The following is an 18,412-nucleotide window of genomic DNA, read 5'->3' as shown; positions in this document are numbered from 1 at the left end:
AAGTTCAGGGAAGACGTCAGTGGGTCACGAACAACCGCTCAGCAACTCCCATCTGTCCGACAGCACGTGAAGGCAGCAGCAGTCACGCGTTGTTTGCCTCACAGAGTGCAAACATGGCGGATGATGGAGAGTCGCTGGAGTCCTGGCTCAGTAAGTTCACCCTACAAGTCTTCGTTCACGTCGTTTATTCATATCAGAGGTGTGCACTTGTGTGCTGCATGATTGCAGGTGTCAGACACGTTATTTGGACTCTCGTGACATGGCTGCATCTGAAAAGTATCGTGCTATTTCGTCTGTGTTGTCAGAAAGTGGCTAACACAGACAGCTGCTGTCGCTAGCCAAAAGCAGCTTTCATGTTTGGTTCAGTTGTGTCCTGGGTTCATCATCGAAATGTGTAAATGCTTACCAAACATGTCAGTACTCTATTCTACCGGTGACCCACTTTAATCTTTTGCATTTGCTCCCTGTGGTTAAAGACATTCCTAAACACCTCCAGGCGTTAACTTAATCCAAGTTCAAACAGGTCTTTCAGCAGCAAAAACAAATTGGATCCTGCCTGGGGGCTTTTAAAGAGAGAAGTCATAACGTAAGATGAAAAGAAAACGCCTGGTAGAAACTGTCTGGATCGTCTGTAGTAAGCTGGGCTCAGAGGGGATAGAGTCTGATACTCGGGGGTTGACTTAAATCGTGTCCAAGTTCATGTATAACAAATGTCCAGGGACAGGATAGCCTTTTTTTTTTACGTGTATCTTTTGGCAAGATTTCTTTCTCTTTTTCAGACAAAGCCACAAATCCCTCCAACAGGCAGGAAGACTGGGAATATATAATGGGCTTCTGTGACCAGGTCAATAAGGAGCTAGAGGGGTATGGTGGTCACATTGTTTCAATCTCACCCATAACGTTGAATCACATGCGTCTAATATAATATGTGTCCTCATTGTGGTAAACACACAGAGCTTATTATAAAGCCTGTTATAACCAGTGGTGGAAGAAGTACTCAGATATTTTACATAAGTAAAAGTAGCAGTAACTCGCTGCAAAAATACTGCAAAAATGTTTTTAAAGTATTAAAAGTAAAACACTCATGAAGCAGCAAGGTGACCTCTCAGTGTCATCTTGTGTGTGACATGTTATTGGATCATTATTACAGATGCATGACTTTGTTATGTTATGCTATAGCCGGTCAAGAGTAATCTGATTCTAAGTAGGGCATACTTCTTCCTCTTTTTCTTTGAATGCTGTTCTTGCGGGCTGCCCTCTCCATTATAAATAAATCTCTTTATTTTATATTCTAGTGTACAGCCCAGTACATCAAGAAGAACTTAAAAATGCCTTCCCAACCAGCTGATAAATACTCCCAAAAGGAAGCAACAATATCATTTTCATTTCATTTCTATATGTTTTGCTGGTAAAATATCAATCTTCAAAGTGACTAGAAACTAGGCATGGGACGATATGGGAATTTTCGGCCACAATTATCCTGGCTAAAGTAATTGCGATTCACAATGTTATTCTGATAATCATTGCGGTACACTTAAAACTCTTAAAATGGTTACCTTGCATTTACCTTACATCTTACAGATAGGACACACACCTTTTGTTAGTGAACATCCTCTTAGTGAAAAAGTTAAATGAGGTAATTACAGTATAATATATCAAACAGTCCCCCTGTATAAATTAAGGTGATGATGGGCACCTCATCTCCCTGTCATGTTGTAGGAATTAAAAATGAATCATGAAATCAAAGGATGGTACGTTATCAAGCTTTCTCAAGTCACTGTAATGAGGACATTCACGATTATCCCGATAATGGAAGTGAAGTGGAGTGTTTTTATCTCAATTCTTGATTAGGCATGTGACAACATGAAAATGTAATGTCCCAATTACCATGTTCAACATAATTGCAATTCGCAATATTATTCCAACAATCATCAAAATATTCTTAAAACTTTAAAATAAAAACTGAAATTTGAGTAAATGTACTTATGTTCCACCACTGATTATAATCCAGACTCTGGATTGCTTTTGTTTGTTAGTTTGTACTGGATTGTTTCTTTCTGTCATATTTTTCAGCCCACAAATATCCGTTAGACTGTTGGCGCACAAGATTCAGTCCCCTCAGGAGTGGGAGGCAATACAAGCTTTAACGGTCTGTTGTGTAATCTTTTCAATTTTGTTTTTTGACATCCCTCAGCATAAGTGGTACAATTAGAAGAGATTTATCTTGGCTTGTTTTCATATTTGCAGGTTCTTGAGGCTTGTATGAAGAACTGTGGGCGAAGGTTTCACAACGAAGTTGGGAAATTTAGGTTTTTAAATGAATTAATTAAGGTAGTTTCACCCAAAGTAAGTACCATAAAACTTTAAACCCCCTCTAATGACACTATGCTTACTTGAATTGATATGTGTCATCATATTAAGCTGTGCATCTGTTGTCTTTTAGTATCTGGGAGACAAAGTGTCAGAGAGAGTCAAAGCAAAAGTAATCGAAATGCTGTTCAGTTGGACTGTGTCTCTACCAGACGAAGCAAAGATCTGTGAAGCGTATCAGATGCTCAAGTCCCAGGGTGAGACACCAACCACTAAAAACTGTTAAAATATGCTCATAAGATAAATAACTCACTTAAACAATATGAATGCATAATGATAGCATCCAAAAATATTCAGTCATTACTGTGTTCTGCCTTGGACTCCTTTTAAAGTGATTTTATCAACTTGAAGGCTGTAAGCTTGTCTGTTCCAGACTAGAATAGCTGCCTGTTGTCATTTTTATTTAGGTATTGTCTTAGTTGACCCAGAAGTCCCTCTTGATGCCACATTAATACCATCACCATCTCCACGACCAAAGAATCCTGTGTTTGATGACGAGCAGAAGAGCAAGGTGAGAACAATTATTTTGGGATGTTGTTTGTGTGAACACTGCAACTCACTGCACATAACTCTTTCTCTTGTTTTATCTCTGTTACAGATTTTCAATTAATTGTTTCAGTGGCACGGCATAGATTGTAATCATCATTTAAGATAGCAAATTTGTTGAACCCTACCTTGTAGTACAAACTTTGTGTGTTCAGTACAATATGTATGTGTGTTTCAGTGCAGGGGCCATTTATTACTTCTGTAGTCAAAATATCCGAATGCCTGTGTATTTAGCCGACACACTCAGACCCTCCGACTGTTAAAGGAATCGTTTGACATTTTTGGAACCAGCCTGATTTACTTTCTTGCTAAAAGCTGGTTTAGAAAATAGATACCACTCTCATATCTGTCCATTAAACATGAAGCTACAGGCAGGAGATGTTCAGAGTAGCTCCACGATGTCATGGCCTCCGGCCAAGAAATCATCCAGCACATAAATCCCCTTAAAACAACAACTATGTTGTTTTTACTTCGGTTTTTGGAGGGATCAAGCAAAACCAGATATAACATGGTAATTAATAATACCAAGAAAGTGTATTTCCCAAAATGTTGAACTGTTCCTTTAGTTTTTCTGTATAGATGCAGCCCACTTTTTATTAGAAATGAAATCCTTAAAACAGTCTGTCTGTCATATCCATATACTTTCATGTTTCTGTCATTCTTGAGAGTGACTTTTGACTGGAGTATTTTCTCGGTACATGAGAGGTTTTAAAGGATCAAAAGAGGAAGCAGATATTTCTCTCCCTCTCTTTCTTCCCCTCCTCTGCTCTTGCATCAGTGACTAAAAGCATTGCATCGTAGCATCCAACAGAATGCCACGCTCCAGTACCTTACTGACAACAGCGCACCAAAACAAGTCATGACTGCATGTTTACTTTGTGTTGATCTATGGATGAAGTTTGTTTTTCCAGGGTCTGGGAGCTGGCATGGCTTTGCTGCCTGTGTCTTGGCAGTCTGTGGGAAATGAGATCGAGTGTTTACTCACTGATGGTTCTCACATCTCTCCCCAGCGATTAGCTGAGCTGCTGAAGAGCAAAAAGCCTGAAGATCTGCAAGAGGCCAATCGACTGATCAAGAACATGGTCAAGGAGGTGTGAATGAAATGTTTTCATCTCAAATCAAATCAGACCAAATCAATTGTATTTGTATAGCCCAAAATCACAATCACATTGCCTCAGTGGGCTTTACAATCTGTACAGTGAACGACATCCTCTGTCCTTAGACCCTTGATTCGAGTGAGGAAAAACTTGCCATATTGAGAAAAAAAAACTTAACATGCAATAGATGTCGCATGTACAGAGCAGAACAACAAAATCACAGTTTACAAATTGCATAGACAGAATACCTGATACAAATTATATAATATATATGTCACGTCAAAGCTTATGTTTATACTTTCTTTTGTTTTTTCAGGACGAGGTACGAACACAGAAGGTGACAAAGCAGAAAAGCACACTGGAGGCAGTCAACAACAGCGTCAAACTCCTTAATGAGATGCTCGCTCACTTCAGCCCTGAAGACTCTACAGACGGAGACAAGGAGCTCATTAAGGTTCGTTCTCCATCAGATGAGGCTCAGTTGACCTTTTGAAACAACTTTACATATTTCTTTGGCATTTATTGACCTTTCTGGAAACACAGTTACATTAGTGCACACCTAGCCTATATGGTCCCAGATCAGTGGGAGGTAATTTGATTCTGTTGGATTTCACCTTGTGGGAACAAATGAAAACACCCTCATTCTGAGACAAACCAGTCCTTCATTAGGTTACAAGTTTTTTGCAAGTATGTTTTAGAAGAACTTAATCTGATTTCCTAATCAAGTAAAGAATTGCACTCTGAGCAGCACAAAGTACATTTTTAAAACATGAAGACAAGGACTCTCTGATGTGAATTTATGAATATTCAGTGTGTTTTTTTATTTTTTTAAATTCTTTTTCCAGGAGCTGTATGGTGATTGTGACAAGCTCAGGCAAACAGTGTTTCAGCTTGCCACTGAGACTGAGGATAATGACAGCAGCTTGGGTAAGAAATCTTGGAATTTGGCCCTATTGATGCTCATGACTCACTCTCACTGTCGTCATTTTAATATGAAATGGATTAGTCATGATTTAGGGATGTCATGTGCGCACTTAAGGCCAACATCCTGTCAGACCAGAATGCTCACTAACACACAGTTCCTAAATTCAGCAAACACTGTGGGGAAAAATGTGGCTTTTGGTTGCTGTTGTTGTTGTTGTCGTCTGAAAGATTTTATAGATCTCTCCCGAGTGTAACCTTTTTAAAATGCTCTTATCAGGAGACATCCTGCAGGCCAGTGATGACCTCTCCCATGTCATAAATTCCTATAAGAAGATTGTGGAAGGACAGACCATCAATGGGGAGACTGAAGAAGCACAACAAACACAATCATCAGTTAGACAAGGTACATTTAACGGATCTGAGCAGAGAACTGTCTGTCATCATTGTGTGTTTACAGCAGAATGCTATTAATTATGCTGTTTGCAGTTTCAGAAATATTTTCAATAACGGCTTCCATTTTCTGTGCATCACAGCACATTGATATACAATGGGCACCCATATAAATGTGATAAAAGCTAATAGGCGATCAACTCAGTTTTTACTTTTGTCTGGCGCGTTTCAGCATCATATGATGGCAACTTGAGAACCAAAATTTTCTCAGACTTTCAGAGTTGTTGTTCCGACTTGATGGGACATGAAAACAGCATTCATGTGAATGCCCCAGTCAGAATTTTTTTTTTTTACCAATAATTCCCGTAGCACATGAAGCCATGCATCCGTCATCAGTAGGAACAGGAACTAGTGTGTGATGCGAGGGCACTGAAAATATGTTTTTCAGACTAGCCAGCAAGCTTTATGTGAAAGGACGAACTTGTTTTTGCTGTATTTTTTAGATAATGAACTAAATGTCAAAGTTATTTTTAATCCTCATGTTTTGGATTTGACACGTACATTGCACTATAGTTTCTTTGGCCTACTTCGCACTGCACATTTGCATGTGATTCAACTCATTTATTAACTCATTCAGCCGGCTGCAACCCAAATCTAGACCACATGTTGAAATCAAGTCCATCCCTGTAGGTGCTCTTGAGACTTAACAACATGACTGAAAGCCAACAGTTTATGTGCAAAGTGTGTCAAGATTGTTGTTATTTTTGTTTTATTTGTTTTCTTCTCTACTGGCATTAAGCAAATAGGCTATATGAAGTTAGATTTGTTTGTTCCAATTCTGCAAAAAGAGAGGTTTCTTGTCAGAAACTGTGCAAATTGCCATAGTTCTGCATGATAGCTGTTCACAGTAAGGTCTGTCATTATCTTGAGCAAATGGAGCTCTTGAGCTTGTTAAATGTTACTTTTTGTCTTCCTCTCACTGTATTGGGATGTAGCAGAGGTCTCAGCAAAAAAGATCTCAACAAAAGAACAGACCCAAAACTACCTGCATGCCTCGGCCACTAGGGATACATTGGAAAACTATCTGTATGTTTTTGTGATTGTTTTTGTTTGTGTGTTTGGGCGACCCTTTAAACTTAGTTTGACAGATGGATGGACACTGTCAGTGTGACGTACATTTTTGTTTTCTTACCGTCTGTTTTTCTGACAGGCACAAACCAGTCAGAGATTCTGATTGACCTGGTGGGTCTGGACAACCAGAGCGTGTCTCAATCACAGCAGCAACCCCTGACATCCTCTCTGTCTATTCCTGCTGACCTGCTGTGTGGATCTGCTGCTACTGATTCTCAGTCCCCCAGCCTTGGCGCACCCTCTGCATCACTCTCTCTGCTGGACGAACAGCTGTTATCTTTAGGTGACATGGAATATAAATTTGTTGATTGTTTTCCGTTGTTTGTTTACATTGATATGACATGTTTTGCAGAGTTTCCTTTAATATCTGCAAAGTAATAGCTGATTTTTACTGGCAAAAAATATTCTGAAATCCAACATATTTAAATCTCTGTGGTTAATGTGCCTAGTGGGAAATAATTCCCTTGTATTCACACGCAACATGAAGCAAGCTTTTCATGTGGCATGATTGCACACAAAGTCAATGCAAAGAGTATTTGCTTGAGTTGAAATATTCAACTTGAGCAAAAATGTTGTGCATGTTGTAGGACTCAGGCAGAGCAGAGGGGCAGATTATTTATCTGTACTCGCTTATCTCAACCTGTCTGCAGTTTCAAGCCAGGGTGTAATTTATTGTAGTAAGTCCTTGCTGACCACGGACTGGAGGGGATATGTACTTCACTTCATGAGCAGACAGAAAGAAAAGGGAAAAAGAAGAGACTGGGGTAATTATCCAGAGTCTCTGGTGAGTGCAGGGTTAAGTCAGAGGTTGAACTGAACACAAACACAGACTCTCGGACCAATCCAGCGGTGGAATAGAACTCAACAGATCTTCTACTCTTTCAACTTGAGTTGATTTTTTACTCATTCCCAGATAGTCAAATACTGATGTTTTGGGTTGGTGATGCACAACATTCAGCAGTCTATGTGAATTGTTTGTAAGCTCAAACACATTTTAATATTTGACCATAAATACTCTTTTGCATAGCACTGATTTCTTCAAGGACACGTGGACTTTTTGTGAAGGAAACTGAAGTTTTGACACATTTGTGTTCATTTGCAGGCCTCAACGAACCTGTTCCCGTTCCTCCAAATAAATCAACAAGTGTAAACCTGAGCACTCATTCGTCATCTTCACAGGTACTTCGATTAATTTAAGTAGTTTATACTATGTCAAGTATTATCATATTGGTAATAACAGTGTGTTTTTTATTACTATCCATTTTCAGATTTGCATTCAAGATTTGGACCTTTTTGACACCACTTCGTCTTCGTTTCCTGCGTTCTCCTCATCTTCGTTATTTCCTGATGCCCTTTCTATGACGGTACCTCCTGTTAGCTCCACCGTATCTCCATCTACAAGCGCCTCTGCCTTGAGTTTCCCTGGGCCTGTGTTCTCCATGCCTCTGATTTCTTCAGACTCTGTCTCAAAAACATCATCCACATTCCAAGAGCCACTCAGTTCAGTGCTGACAACCACTTTTCCAGCTGCTCTTCCTCCGTCATTCAGCATTCAATCACAGCAGGTCTCAACTTCACCTGAAGCATCCCACTCGCTGTCAACTTCTCTCACTCACAATCTGCAAGACCTCGCCTTGCTGGATCTGGGCAGTCCTAAAAAGTGAGTAGTACTTCTGCCACAAGTTAAATTGGGGAGGGAAAATGGATCTGCACCAATCCAACACACATATCATCTTGAATGCTTTATTGTATTTTAAAGCAATTTTAGAAAATGATGCCTTTTAAAAAAATCCCCCTGATTGGCATGAGTGGGTGCCTAAATACCCAAGTAAAAAGGCACCTCTGCCCTCTGAGATGCGTAATAGCGATTTCTCTTTTCTGTGACATGACATTTTAAGTGCACCCCAAACACTGATTTCCAAAGTGCAAATTGATTCCCAGAACGCCACTAAACATTTTTTTTTTTTTTTAGAATATTGTTTAGAATAGATTTAAAGGCATAAGAGCCCTTTTGTATTGTCTCTTTTAAATCAAAATGCGAGGATTGTGACTGATATCTTTTGAAGTGGTCATGATGCAGTAAGTGTCTAGCTGCCACTCGTTAAGATGTCGGCTTGAGATTTGTTTTTGTTTTTATGTGAATTGAAGTGCCAAACCATTTCACCAATGATTTTGAAAGCTGACCCCGCAGAGTTTGTTTTGAAACTTCAGATAGTGTTTTTTTGCATCATGCTTCTGTTATCTAATTGTTATCAATGTTTATGTCGGTCATTAAAAGTTTAAGAATTATGGGGCCTGTAATGTCTACTTTAATTATCCACACAGTACACCCGGTGGGATGGACTTTGGCTGCCTGCAGGTCAAGAGTGAGGATCTGCTCGCTCCTGCTACTCTGTCTTCCAGTCTTGGCGTCACCTCCACCACATCCACCTCACTGCTCCTAGGAGGCTCCACTCCCCTACCTGCCCAGAGTCTGGCAGATGACAGCCCTCTGTTACGCTCTCTGTCCCCCATCCTCCCTCTGAGCCAGGCCAGTCCAGGCAGGGGACAAGAGGTGTCCCTGGCCAATGTCTTTGTCCCTTTGGATGCAATCAAGCCAAGTGAGTTCCATGAAATTGGCTGTTTGTTTTTCTTTTTTCTTACAGTAATACAGTTTATTTAGTTGCTTTTCATAATTTATGTAGGAGTGGGTTGACAGAAAAGTATTTGAGACATACAAGGACATTAAGTCTGCAATTTTGTAGACCTGCAACTAAGAAATGAATGAACTATTAAGTTGATTTGGGGTCCATTATTTTTCACTTAAGGATTTGCAAGTGGTCCATCTATGCAGTTAGCATTTAATCAGGGCAGACACACTGTAGAGGACATTTAACCTCATTTACCCCCAAATCTAATACAACGTATTATATTTTGTGCACAGATTACACAGTGTAGTGTTTATTATAGTTATGCTACATGACAAATGGGCTTTATATCCTCAAAAGTTGAACATAGCTTGAATCATATTGTATATTAGATCATATTATATCATTAGGATTAAGGAATTATTATTAAGGAAATAAAGGCCTAATCTCACAACCTTTTTAGAATTCGTTGTAGAGCCGATTATCACAGAGAGCGATTAAAAAACACCAGGATGAAGAGGTCATGTCTCTATAAGTGCAGGTAATTTAGAGAACTAATCTATGTATTTTTCTATATTTCTAGAAAATAACACCTTTCTCCTTATTTGAGACTGGTTGGTCATTGGAAAACTGAACTTTAGACATCACTGCCACTTGGTGGTGACAACAGCAAACTGCATGATATTTTCCTAAATCACATTGTTATTGTTTACTCGAACATAATTTCAGTACAGAAAGAGGTGGTGTATTTGTGAGTCATTGCGCTGTTGCTGTTTTACCCCATTTAAGGTCAAGTGTGTCCTGTGACGGCATATGACAAAAACGGCGTCCGCGTTCTGCTGCATTTCGCCACCGACTGTCCAGCAGGCAGACCTGATGTACTTGTGATGGTGGCGTCCATGCTTAACACAGCTCCACTGCCTGTCAGTAACATTGTTCTGCAGGCTGCTGTGCCCAAGGTAAAACTTGCTGTGCCTCCGTGATATCACTGTTACTGCACTGGAAGCTACATGGTGTGCGTTTTAATTTCAAAGAATTCGCTTTGGCAGACGATCAACTCATTAAATCAAACATTTGCTTGGAAATGACATTTAAATGGGTTGCTGCTTCAGTTTAATGCTCACGAATGTCTGTTCTGCTAATTCTTCAGATGATGAAAGTGAGACTGCAACCACCCTCAGGCACAGAGCTGGCTCCTTTTAACCCAATCCTTCCCCCTGCTGCCATCACTCAGGTCATGCTGCTTGCCAATCCTCTCAAGGTAGAGCTCAGCCTGGAGCTTTTCTTGGTGTTTATACATTTATTAATGCAATAAGTCACATTTTAATTAATAGAGCACTTTCTTGCTGCAGCAGTATTTTTACTTATATTCAAGGTCATGTCAATCTCCCCTTCTTCTTACAGTCTTACATGCCAACTATTATGCCTTAAGGATATAATGATCACAGACAAATGACGATGCCCATAATCCTATGTGCTCGAGCAAGCTAGTTAAAACTGCCAATCTGAGTGTGTGAATGTGTAATTATTTTGCAGGAAAAGGTCCGGATGAGATACAAGCTGACATTCACGCTGGGAGAGCAGTCACACACTGAAGTCGGGGAGGTGAATGAGTTTCCGCCTGCTGACAGGTGGGGGGCTCTATAGCCCTGCCAGACGAGACAAGGCGTCTTAAACAACTGAGTTTGTCAGTGCAGCTCAGAGGTCAAGAGGAAAGGACACTAGTGGAATGCTTTTAGGAAATTTTGAAGTATATAAGGTTAACTTTAATGGACCTTGAAGGAGTTTTTCTGCTTGAAATGGACCTCTGAAGTAGCCAAAGTCCTGTAGCATACATCCAACTTACTTTACTGCAGTGCCAGAGGTAGTCAGTGTGGTGCACTAACAAATGGTGTAAAGTGAACATGGACGGTTATGTGGGAAATTAATTGAAGATGTTAAATATTGCTAAGTTATTTTTATATTTTTACTATTATTATACCCGTTTTCTCTCATTTTAATGTTCATATTTACATCAGTCCCTCAGGACTGAGTCAGAACTGATCAGAAAGTACTTGCACTTTTGGCTGCCAGACAGTCTTAACATACAGCAAACACACATGTTGAAGGAGATTGTGAAGCCAGGGTCATATGAACATGTGGCCACAACCTGCATTTCACATGATTTGGTGCCGACTGTGTATGATAACAATATTTTACGTTAAAGAATTTAAACTGGAGCAGACAAGAGCCCCTCTGTTGCCACAGATTGGCTCATTAAGATTCGGTTACTGCCAGTTGACCTCTTCCAGTACGCCTCACAATCACTACTGCTGAATGGTTCAGACTCAAACTTCAACTCAAACTCCTGTTATGCTTTTTAGTCTTTCAGTATTTATTATTATGAATGTATTATTTATTTTGGTTTGGGGAGGAACATCTGTTTAATTACTGTATTGTGTTGCAATCGACAGCCGTATTCCTTCTGCTTACTCTTCTTATGATGGACACTATCAGTATTGCAGTAAGAAAGGCACAAATCAGTAGGGGTCTGTCTAGGAGGCTTTAATGTTACAAAATATTCAGACAGATATTTTATAATATGTTACATTCTGTAGCAGCAGGGTGGATTCTGATGACTTACATGTCACATAACATGGTCAGGCTGTGCACTCGGGATAGCATTTTAATATATAAATGTAATTCCTGCAAGATATAACAGCAGCCTTATGCCAGAGACATGATACACTATTCCTTGGCAGGCACAACATAATCTTTTAAGGATAAGGATCAACTGGAAGACAGGAGACAAAGTTAATTAAATGCCATGTATAACTTTGCCCTTGCCCCTGCAGTTAGACAATGTTGTGGAAACCAAGCTAAAGGGATAGGTTATCCCCCCTGGGTGTAAATGTGTAGGTTGTGTGGGCTTTTCCTGTATCAAACTAGGAAAAGATTTCTTTGAGTAAATCTTGACAAAATATATCAATAGTAAAAAACTTGGTTGTTAATTTAAAGCATTAGGTTTGCCATGTGTTCATCAAAAACTAACTTCTTTGTTTTTTTTTGTCTTTTTGGGGTTATTAGTGCTATATAGGAGATTCTCCACATATTTCTTATGAAATTATTTATTTGTCTTAGATTGTTCAATGAACTTGTCATTGTATATTTTTTTGAAAAGCTATTTCTGTGCATGGGAAAATAAAGAATGACATTGATCTATTTGTATTACAATTTTCACATATTTTTGCCTCATTTTTCAGGGTCTTAACACCAGTATCAATGCAGTAGCACATTAACCACAACTTTATTGGGTTGTATTTCCATTTCAATGCAAGTCAGTCCTGCATTTAATAAAGAAACAAAGTGTCAAAAGTAACAGTACTGATGTAGCAGGCAAGGCATTTTCCTCTAGTGGAGTAAAACAGATTAGAACAAAATGGAAAAGCACAAGCATATCAAAATACCTACGTACGCCATACACCTTTGGTATCATCTTTCAAACGCCTTATTATTAAAATGTTTTTCTGTGTAAGCGGATATTGTAATATAGACTCTGGAAGGGTGCATGTCCCATCTTTGGTACAGTGTGTATCAGGGCGCTCAGTTGATCTGGCGCAGCTGTGTGCACCGCAGCCGACGCAAAGTGGCGCGTCGGACAGCGCAGCCGCAGCAGAACAGGCGCGGACGCACAGCAGCAGCAGCCATGGCAGACGAAAAACCCAAGGTGAGGAGCGCATTTTCTAAAGGGCTTTTCTCTGTAGCGTTTACCCCATCCGTGTGCAATAAGTGTACAGAAGACACCACGAAAAGCCGCCCGTGAGACCAATTCATCAACGGTGGCATTATAACAGAGAAAGCCAACGGCACAAACCGGAGCTACCGCGTTAGCTAGCAGGCTAACCGAGTGGGTGTAGTTAGCATAATAAGCTAACGAGGCTAGCCCGAAAGCCGGGTGGAATGAAAGAAATAATCAATTACAAACAAACCCAACGCTTCACAAATGGCGCTATCAGTGTTAGCTGTGCAAATGCGACGTGTAGTGATATACGCTAGTTGTTTCACGCTCGGCTAACGTCAACAAGAACCGAAGAAAAGTGAGTAACATTAGCTAACGTCGGAGACAGCGGTGTACAACATAACGGGTCCAAATGAATCGTGGATAAATCGTCAGTTGTTAACTGATGTTATTTGGGTTAACTATTTATTCATGTTCACTAAGCCCGCATCCAAGTGTCTAAAGATGAGAGGGACTGTGGATAAGTGCAAGATGTGTTTTCCACTCTGACTAGGCCGTTGGACATTATTGTAAGCTGTAGGCCATTATCGTCAATTGACTTGGTTAATGCTAATGCTAACGCTAACACTGAAGTTGTAATGTTGCCCTGCTCTCTGTGCTCTGTGGCACACCAGTCCTGTATCATATATACCATATAAAGGTGGTAACCTAATTCATACTCATGATGTGATTGGCTTAGTTATACTTCTGTCTTGAAGCACACACTGTAGATCAATCTTAAAGCTGTTTATGATCCGAGGGTTATTGAAGTTGGGGGTACATGCATAACACATTCTGCAGGTAACCTTTTACCAATCTTCTTGTGTGTCCTTGCATCACTTTTGGGTTCAACTTCACTTTCCTAAAACTTTTGTACTTTTGCCTCTCTCTCTCATTCAGGAGGGAGTGAAGACAGAGAACAATGAGCACATCAACCTGAAGGTGGCAGGACAGGATGGCTCAGTGGTGCAGTTCAAGATCAAAAGGCACACTCCTCTCAGCAAACTGATGAAAGCTTATTGTGAACGGCAGGTGAGAGTGCTACACAATTGCTGCTACTGCTCAAAAAGAGTCATCTTTACTTTCATTGCGATGCTGGTAGCATGAGTAGGTTGTTGTCAATGTGGAAGTGAATAGACCATAATTACCTAGATTATTCTGGGTGTAATAGTATTACTAATTTGCATTTCAATAGACACACCTATGTCAGTTTGACCCATAAAGATTGTTCTCCCTTCTGTGTTTTAAACAATATGTCTCTGTCCACCCACACAGGGGCTGACAATGAGACAAATACGATTTCGATTTGACGGTCAGCCCATCAATGAAACAGACACACCCTCGCAGGTAAGGCTACACATGAAAGTGTAAAGTTATTCTGAAACCGAATGTTACTCGTAATTGCAAAATACCTTTTTAAATTGAAGAAATGTTATTGGCACATGGTTGTCTAAATTTTTTGTCTAAATCTGACTTGGATTTAAATTGATGCCATTAAACAGCTGTGAAACAGTTGTAGAAATACAGAGTTGCTCCATGTAAACAGAGCCTATCTGTGTGCTGTTAAGTTACTCTTAAACGTACATTTGACTGTCCTGAGGGCTTACGTGCCGTCAGTCATCCTTGTTAAGTATACGTAATGTGTTACAGCTGATGTTGTATAAAGATAGAGCACAGATTTTACGAAACAGCACTGTCAAAAGATCAGAGTCCATGGCGCAGTTGTGCTGCCTCTTTATCTCCATAAAACAGGGTATATAAAAGAAAGGGTTTACATTTTGTCTATGAAGCTTCCCCCCCTTTTTGCTTCTATTACATATGTATCATTAAGTCAGTCTCATCATGTTTCGCAAGAAATGTAATGAAATAAACTTTGCCCTTCAGCCAAAGTTCCAGCTAACTTCAAGTAAGACAAAAAAAAAACTAAATCTATTTCCAGATAACTGCTGAACTAATCTTTGGTGACGTTAGCTGCCCTCACTTGCAGTCAGCACTTCCTAAATGGCTTCACAGTAAAGACCTACCACTGCCTTCGCATAAAAATACAGTCATTGTTAAGCACATGCAGGAAGTGTTAAGTTAGTCACAAGAAATGGAGGGAAAATATAAAGCAGAACAAAACGTCATTGTCACAGTGGCTGCCATCCAGTTTGAGTTACAGCTGTCATATGGTGATAAGGCAATATTATGAACAGGCTTTATTGTGGATGTGAAAATTCAGGCAATGCATGCCTCCATACTGAATGAGCACTGGGATTAATGCTCATGTATTTTGTCTTTCACACAACTACTCTACTATAACAGACTCAACTATATTTTGAACTTTTTCTTACAGCTAGAAATGGAGGATGAAGATACGATTGATGTGTTCCAACAGCAAACCGGAGGCTCTTCTCTCTAAAGACTGTTTCCTAAAGACCTCCCTACCTCCCCCTTTGATCCCTGAACATGCCCAGTCTTCAAATGCTCATGACCAGTGTTGATACCATCTAGTGGAATACTCTTACAAAATGCTCAAAGGCAGCGGCAGCAGCAGCAGCAGCAGCAGCACAGTTGGTGTACCTAGATTACAACGCCGTCATATGTATGTTAACATGTATGAACTGTGCCGTGTAGACGACCTGTAAGCTGCAGCTAATGTGCTGAAGAAATTAAAAGTTTCTCATGATCTTTTCTTTTTTTTCTGGAAGTTTTGGAAGAAAACACCTTGGTCCTTTTGTTTTTATACTTATGTTATTGAGGTTCTGATTCAGATGGAATTTTGTTATTGTTGTTAAGTAAGCCTGCATTTTAAATTCACATCTGTTGATATGAAAATGTATTATTGGAATAAATTGAGTCTTTTTTTAAACACATGTCCCTGTTGTTTGTTTAATGGGTTTTTAAGGGGATTAAACCAGCAGATACTATCAGAAGCAGTAGGTAAACTGTTAATAAAGACAATGTATTGGTTTCTTAGCCTACGACAGAAAACCAGACATGCAAAACAAATGAAAAGGTTCATTTTCATCCATCTAAGATGGTTTTCATTTAGTTTAAAGAGCACTAACCGCAATTATGCAGGAATATTTTTTTTCTCTTACCCTTTGACACGTTTCAATCATCCTTTACATCTTCAGTGCCTGCTCAGAATCACTGAGATGTGTTTAAAAAAAAAAAAAGGGACAAATCTTGCTAACATCTTTGAGCCAGTCAAGAAAAAACGTGTCTGCCGAAAAAGGGTAGCACCATGATAGTTTTCTTTAGTCAACATCTGGTCAGTTGTGTGGAAGTAACCGTCTGCAGAATAGGCCTAACATACCCACATCTGAATATGTCCCCCATCATAGTGCATCCGGAAAGTATTCACAGCGCTTCACTTTTTCCACACTTTATGTTTCAGCCTTATTCCAAAATGGATTAAATTCATTATTTTCCTCAAAATTCTATAAACAATACACCATAATGACAAAGTGAAAGAAGTTTGTTTGAAATCCTTGCAAATTTATTAAAAATAAAAAACAAAAAAATCACATGTACATAAGTATTCACAGCCTTTGCCAAGACACTCAAAATTGAGCTCAGGTGCATCCTGTTTCCACTGATCATCCTTGAGATGTTTCTACAACTTGATTGGAGTCCACCTGTGGTAAATTCAGTCTATTGGACATTATTTGGAAAGACACACACCTGTCTATAAATGGTCCCACAGTTGACAGTGCATGTCAGAGCACAAACCAAGCCATGAAGGCCAAGGAATTGTCTGTAGACCTCCGAGACAGGATTGTATCGAGGCATAGATCTGGGGAAGGGTACAGAAACATTTCTGCAGCATTGAAGGTCCCAATGAGCACAGTGGCCTCCATCGTCTGTAAATGGAAGAAGTTTGGAACCACCAGGACTCTTCCTAGAGCTGGCCGCTCGGCCAAACTGAGCAATTGAGAGAAGGGCCTTAGTCAGGGAGGTGACCAAGAACCCGATGGTCACTCTGACAGAGCTCCAGTGTCTCTCTGTGGAGAGAGGAGGACATTCCAGAAGGACAACCATCTCTACAGCGCTCCACAAATCAGGCCTGTATGGTAGAGTGGCCAGACGGAAGCCACTCCTCAGTAAAAGGCACATGACAGCCCCCCTGGAGTTTGCCAAAAGGCACCTGAAGGACTCTCAGACCATGAGAAACAAAATTTGCTGGTCTGATGAAACAAAGATTGAACTCTTTGGCCATAATGCCAAGCGTCAAGTCTGGAGGAAACCAGGCACCACTCATCACCTGGCCAATACCATCCCTACAGTGAAGCATGGTGGTGGCAGCATCATGCTGTGGGGATGTTTTTCAGCGGCAGGAACTGGGAGACAAGTCAGAATCGAGGGAAAGATGAATGCAGCGATGCACAGAAACATCCTTGATGAAAACCTGCTCCAGAGCGCTCTGGACCGCAGACTGGGCGGAAGGTTCATCTTCCAACAGGACAACGACCCTTAGCACACAGCCAAGATAACAAAGGACTGGCTACGGGACAACTCTGTGAATGTCTTTGAGTGGCCCAGCCAGAGCCCAGACAGGCACCTAATTGAACATCTCAGGAGACATAACAATATGTGGAAAAAGGGAAGTGCTGTGAATACTTACCGGATGCACTGTATTTGGAGGTTTTATGGGCTGTTGCACAGCTGTCTCCTGACTGCTATTGTTTACCTAAACTCCAAACTTTGAGTCTATAAACAAGATGTGGCTCAAGACAAATGAATGAATGTCATTTATCTCAAATGCAGAAATGGCTTGTCTCAAATAAGGCAGCATTGAGTAAACTGATCTACTAATAGCATAATGTCCTCACTTAAAGGGTAACTCCACCAACTTCACATATCAAAGTGTGTTTATAGGTATTGGAGAGTATTACTGCATACTACTACTATTACTGCTGTTAAGAAAAAGTGGTAAAAATCCATCTCCAGAGGAAGCTGTATGTAATCTGATAAATTGCCTCCAGTGATATCACTCAGTGGTTAAGTTGCATTGTGGGTAATGTAGGCGACAAGGTTTGAAAACCAGTCCGCTGGTCTTGTATTGCACTCATAACAGTGTTGGACTCATTATGAACAAATTGATGAAGCAGAACCAGATGTAGCGACCTTTTATTCCACACATTCTAATTCATTTTCAAAACCTTTTTCTTTTTCACACTACTATCCTCTCTGAATAATGTGTTCTTCAATAAGATTAAAATAAACAGTAGCTGTTTGAATACACGAACAAAACTGATAGATAGTTTATGGGTCAACCTCATTGCGCTTGTCATGTAAGCACGTCCTCCAATCACAGGCTTGATTAATGTACCAGGAACCAATCATAGACGGAGCTGTTAGCTTGTGGGCGGTGCTTAGGCTGTGGAAACGCCCTCTCCACCCGCACCTCTATCAAACCCGTTGATGTATTAAGAGAAGCACCCAGAAACATGCAGAGAGACCGGAAATACAGCGTTTGTGCTTTCAAATTACACTCTAAATAATCACCTTTGATGAACTACGGGGTCATAAACACAACCCGTTACCCCATAATCATCAACTCCTCAAACAAACAATTTATACAT

At 40.2% G+C, this 18,412-nt stretch overlaps 2 protein-coding genes across 2 annotated transcripts; both read left to right on the top strand.

The window, feature by feature from the left end:
- The first annotated feature begins 68 nt into the window (after nt 1–68).
- Nucleotides 69–12,282, top strand: gga3a (golgi associated, gamma adaptin ear containing, ARF binding protein 3a). Its single transcript, XM_073475578.1, has 17 exons — nt 69–150; nt 780–864; nt 2,074–2,149; nt 2,248–2,346; nt 2,444–2,567; nt 2,778–2,881; nt 3,927–4,007; nt 4,330–4,467; nt 4,859–4,940; nt 5,215–5,340; nt 6,538–6,741; nt 7,561–7,637; nt 7,727–8,118; nt 8,784–9,058; nt 9,875–10,044; nt 10,236–10,346; nt 10,622–12,282. Exons 1-17 carry the CDS (start codon nt 114–116, stop codon nt 10,730–10,732), a joined length of 2,292 nt encoding a protein of 763 aa, XP_073331679.1. The 5' UTR covers nt 69–113; the 3' UTR covers nt 10,733–12,282.
- Nucleotides 12,283–12,685: 403 nt separating this feature from the next.
- Nucleotides 12,686–15,693, top strand: sumo2a (small ubiquitin like modifier 2a). The gene is made up of 4 exons (XM_073463198.1): nt 12,686–12,791; nt 13,743–13,874; nt 14,118–14,189; nt 15,178–15,693. Exons 1-4 carry the CDS (start codon nt 12,771–12,773, stop codon nt 15,241–15,243), a joined length of 291 nt encoding a protein of 96 aa, XP_073319299.1. The 5' UTR covers nt 12,686–12,770; the 3' UTR covers nt 15,244–15,693.
- Nucleotides 15,694–18,412: the final 2,719 nt, after the last annotated feature.

This window comes from Pagrus major, chromosome 1 (assembly GCF_040436345.1).
Source record: "Pagrus major chromosome 1, Pma_NU_1.0".
In the NCBI taxonomy this organism is placed as follows: domain Eukaryota; kingdom Metazoa; phylum Chordata; class Actinopteri; order Spariformes; family Sparidae; genus Pagrus; species Pagrus major.
This window is presented reverse-complemented; position numbering and strand designations above follow the sequence as displayed.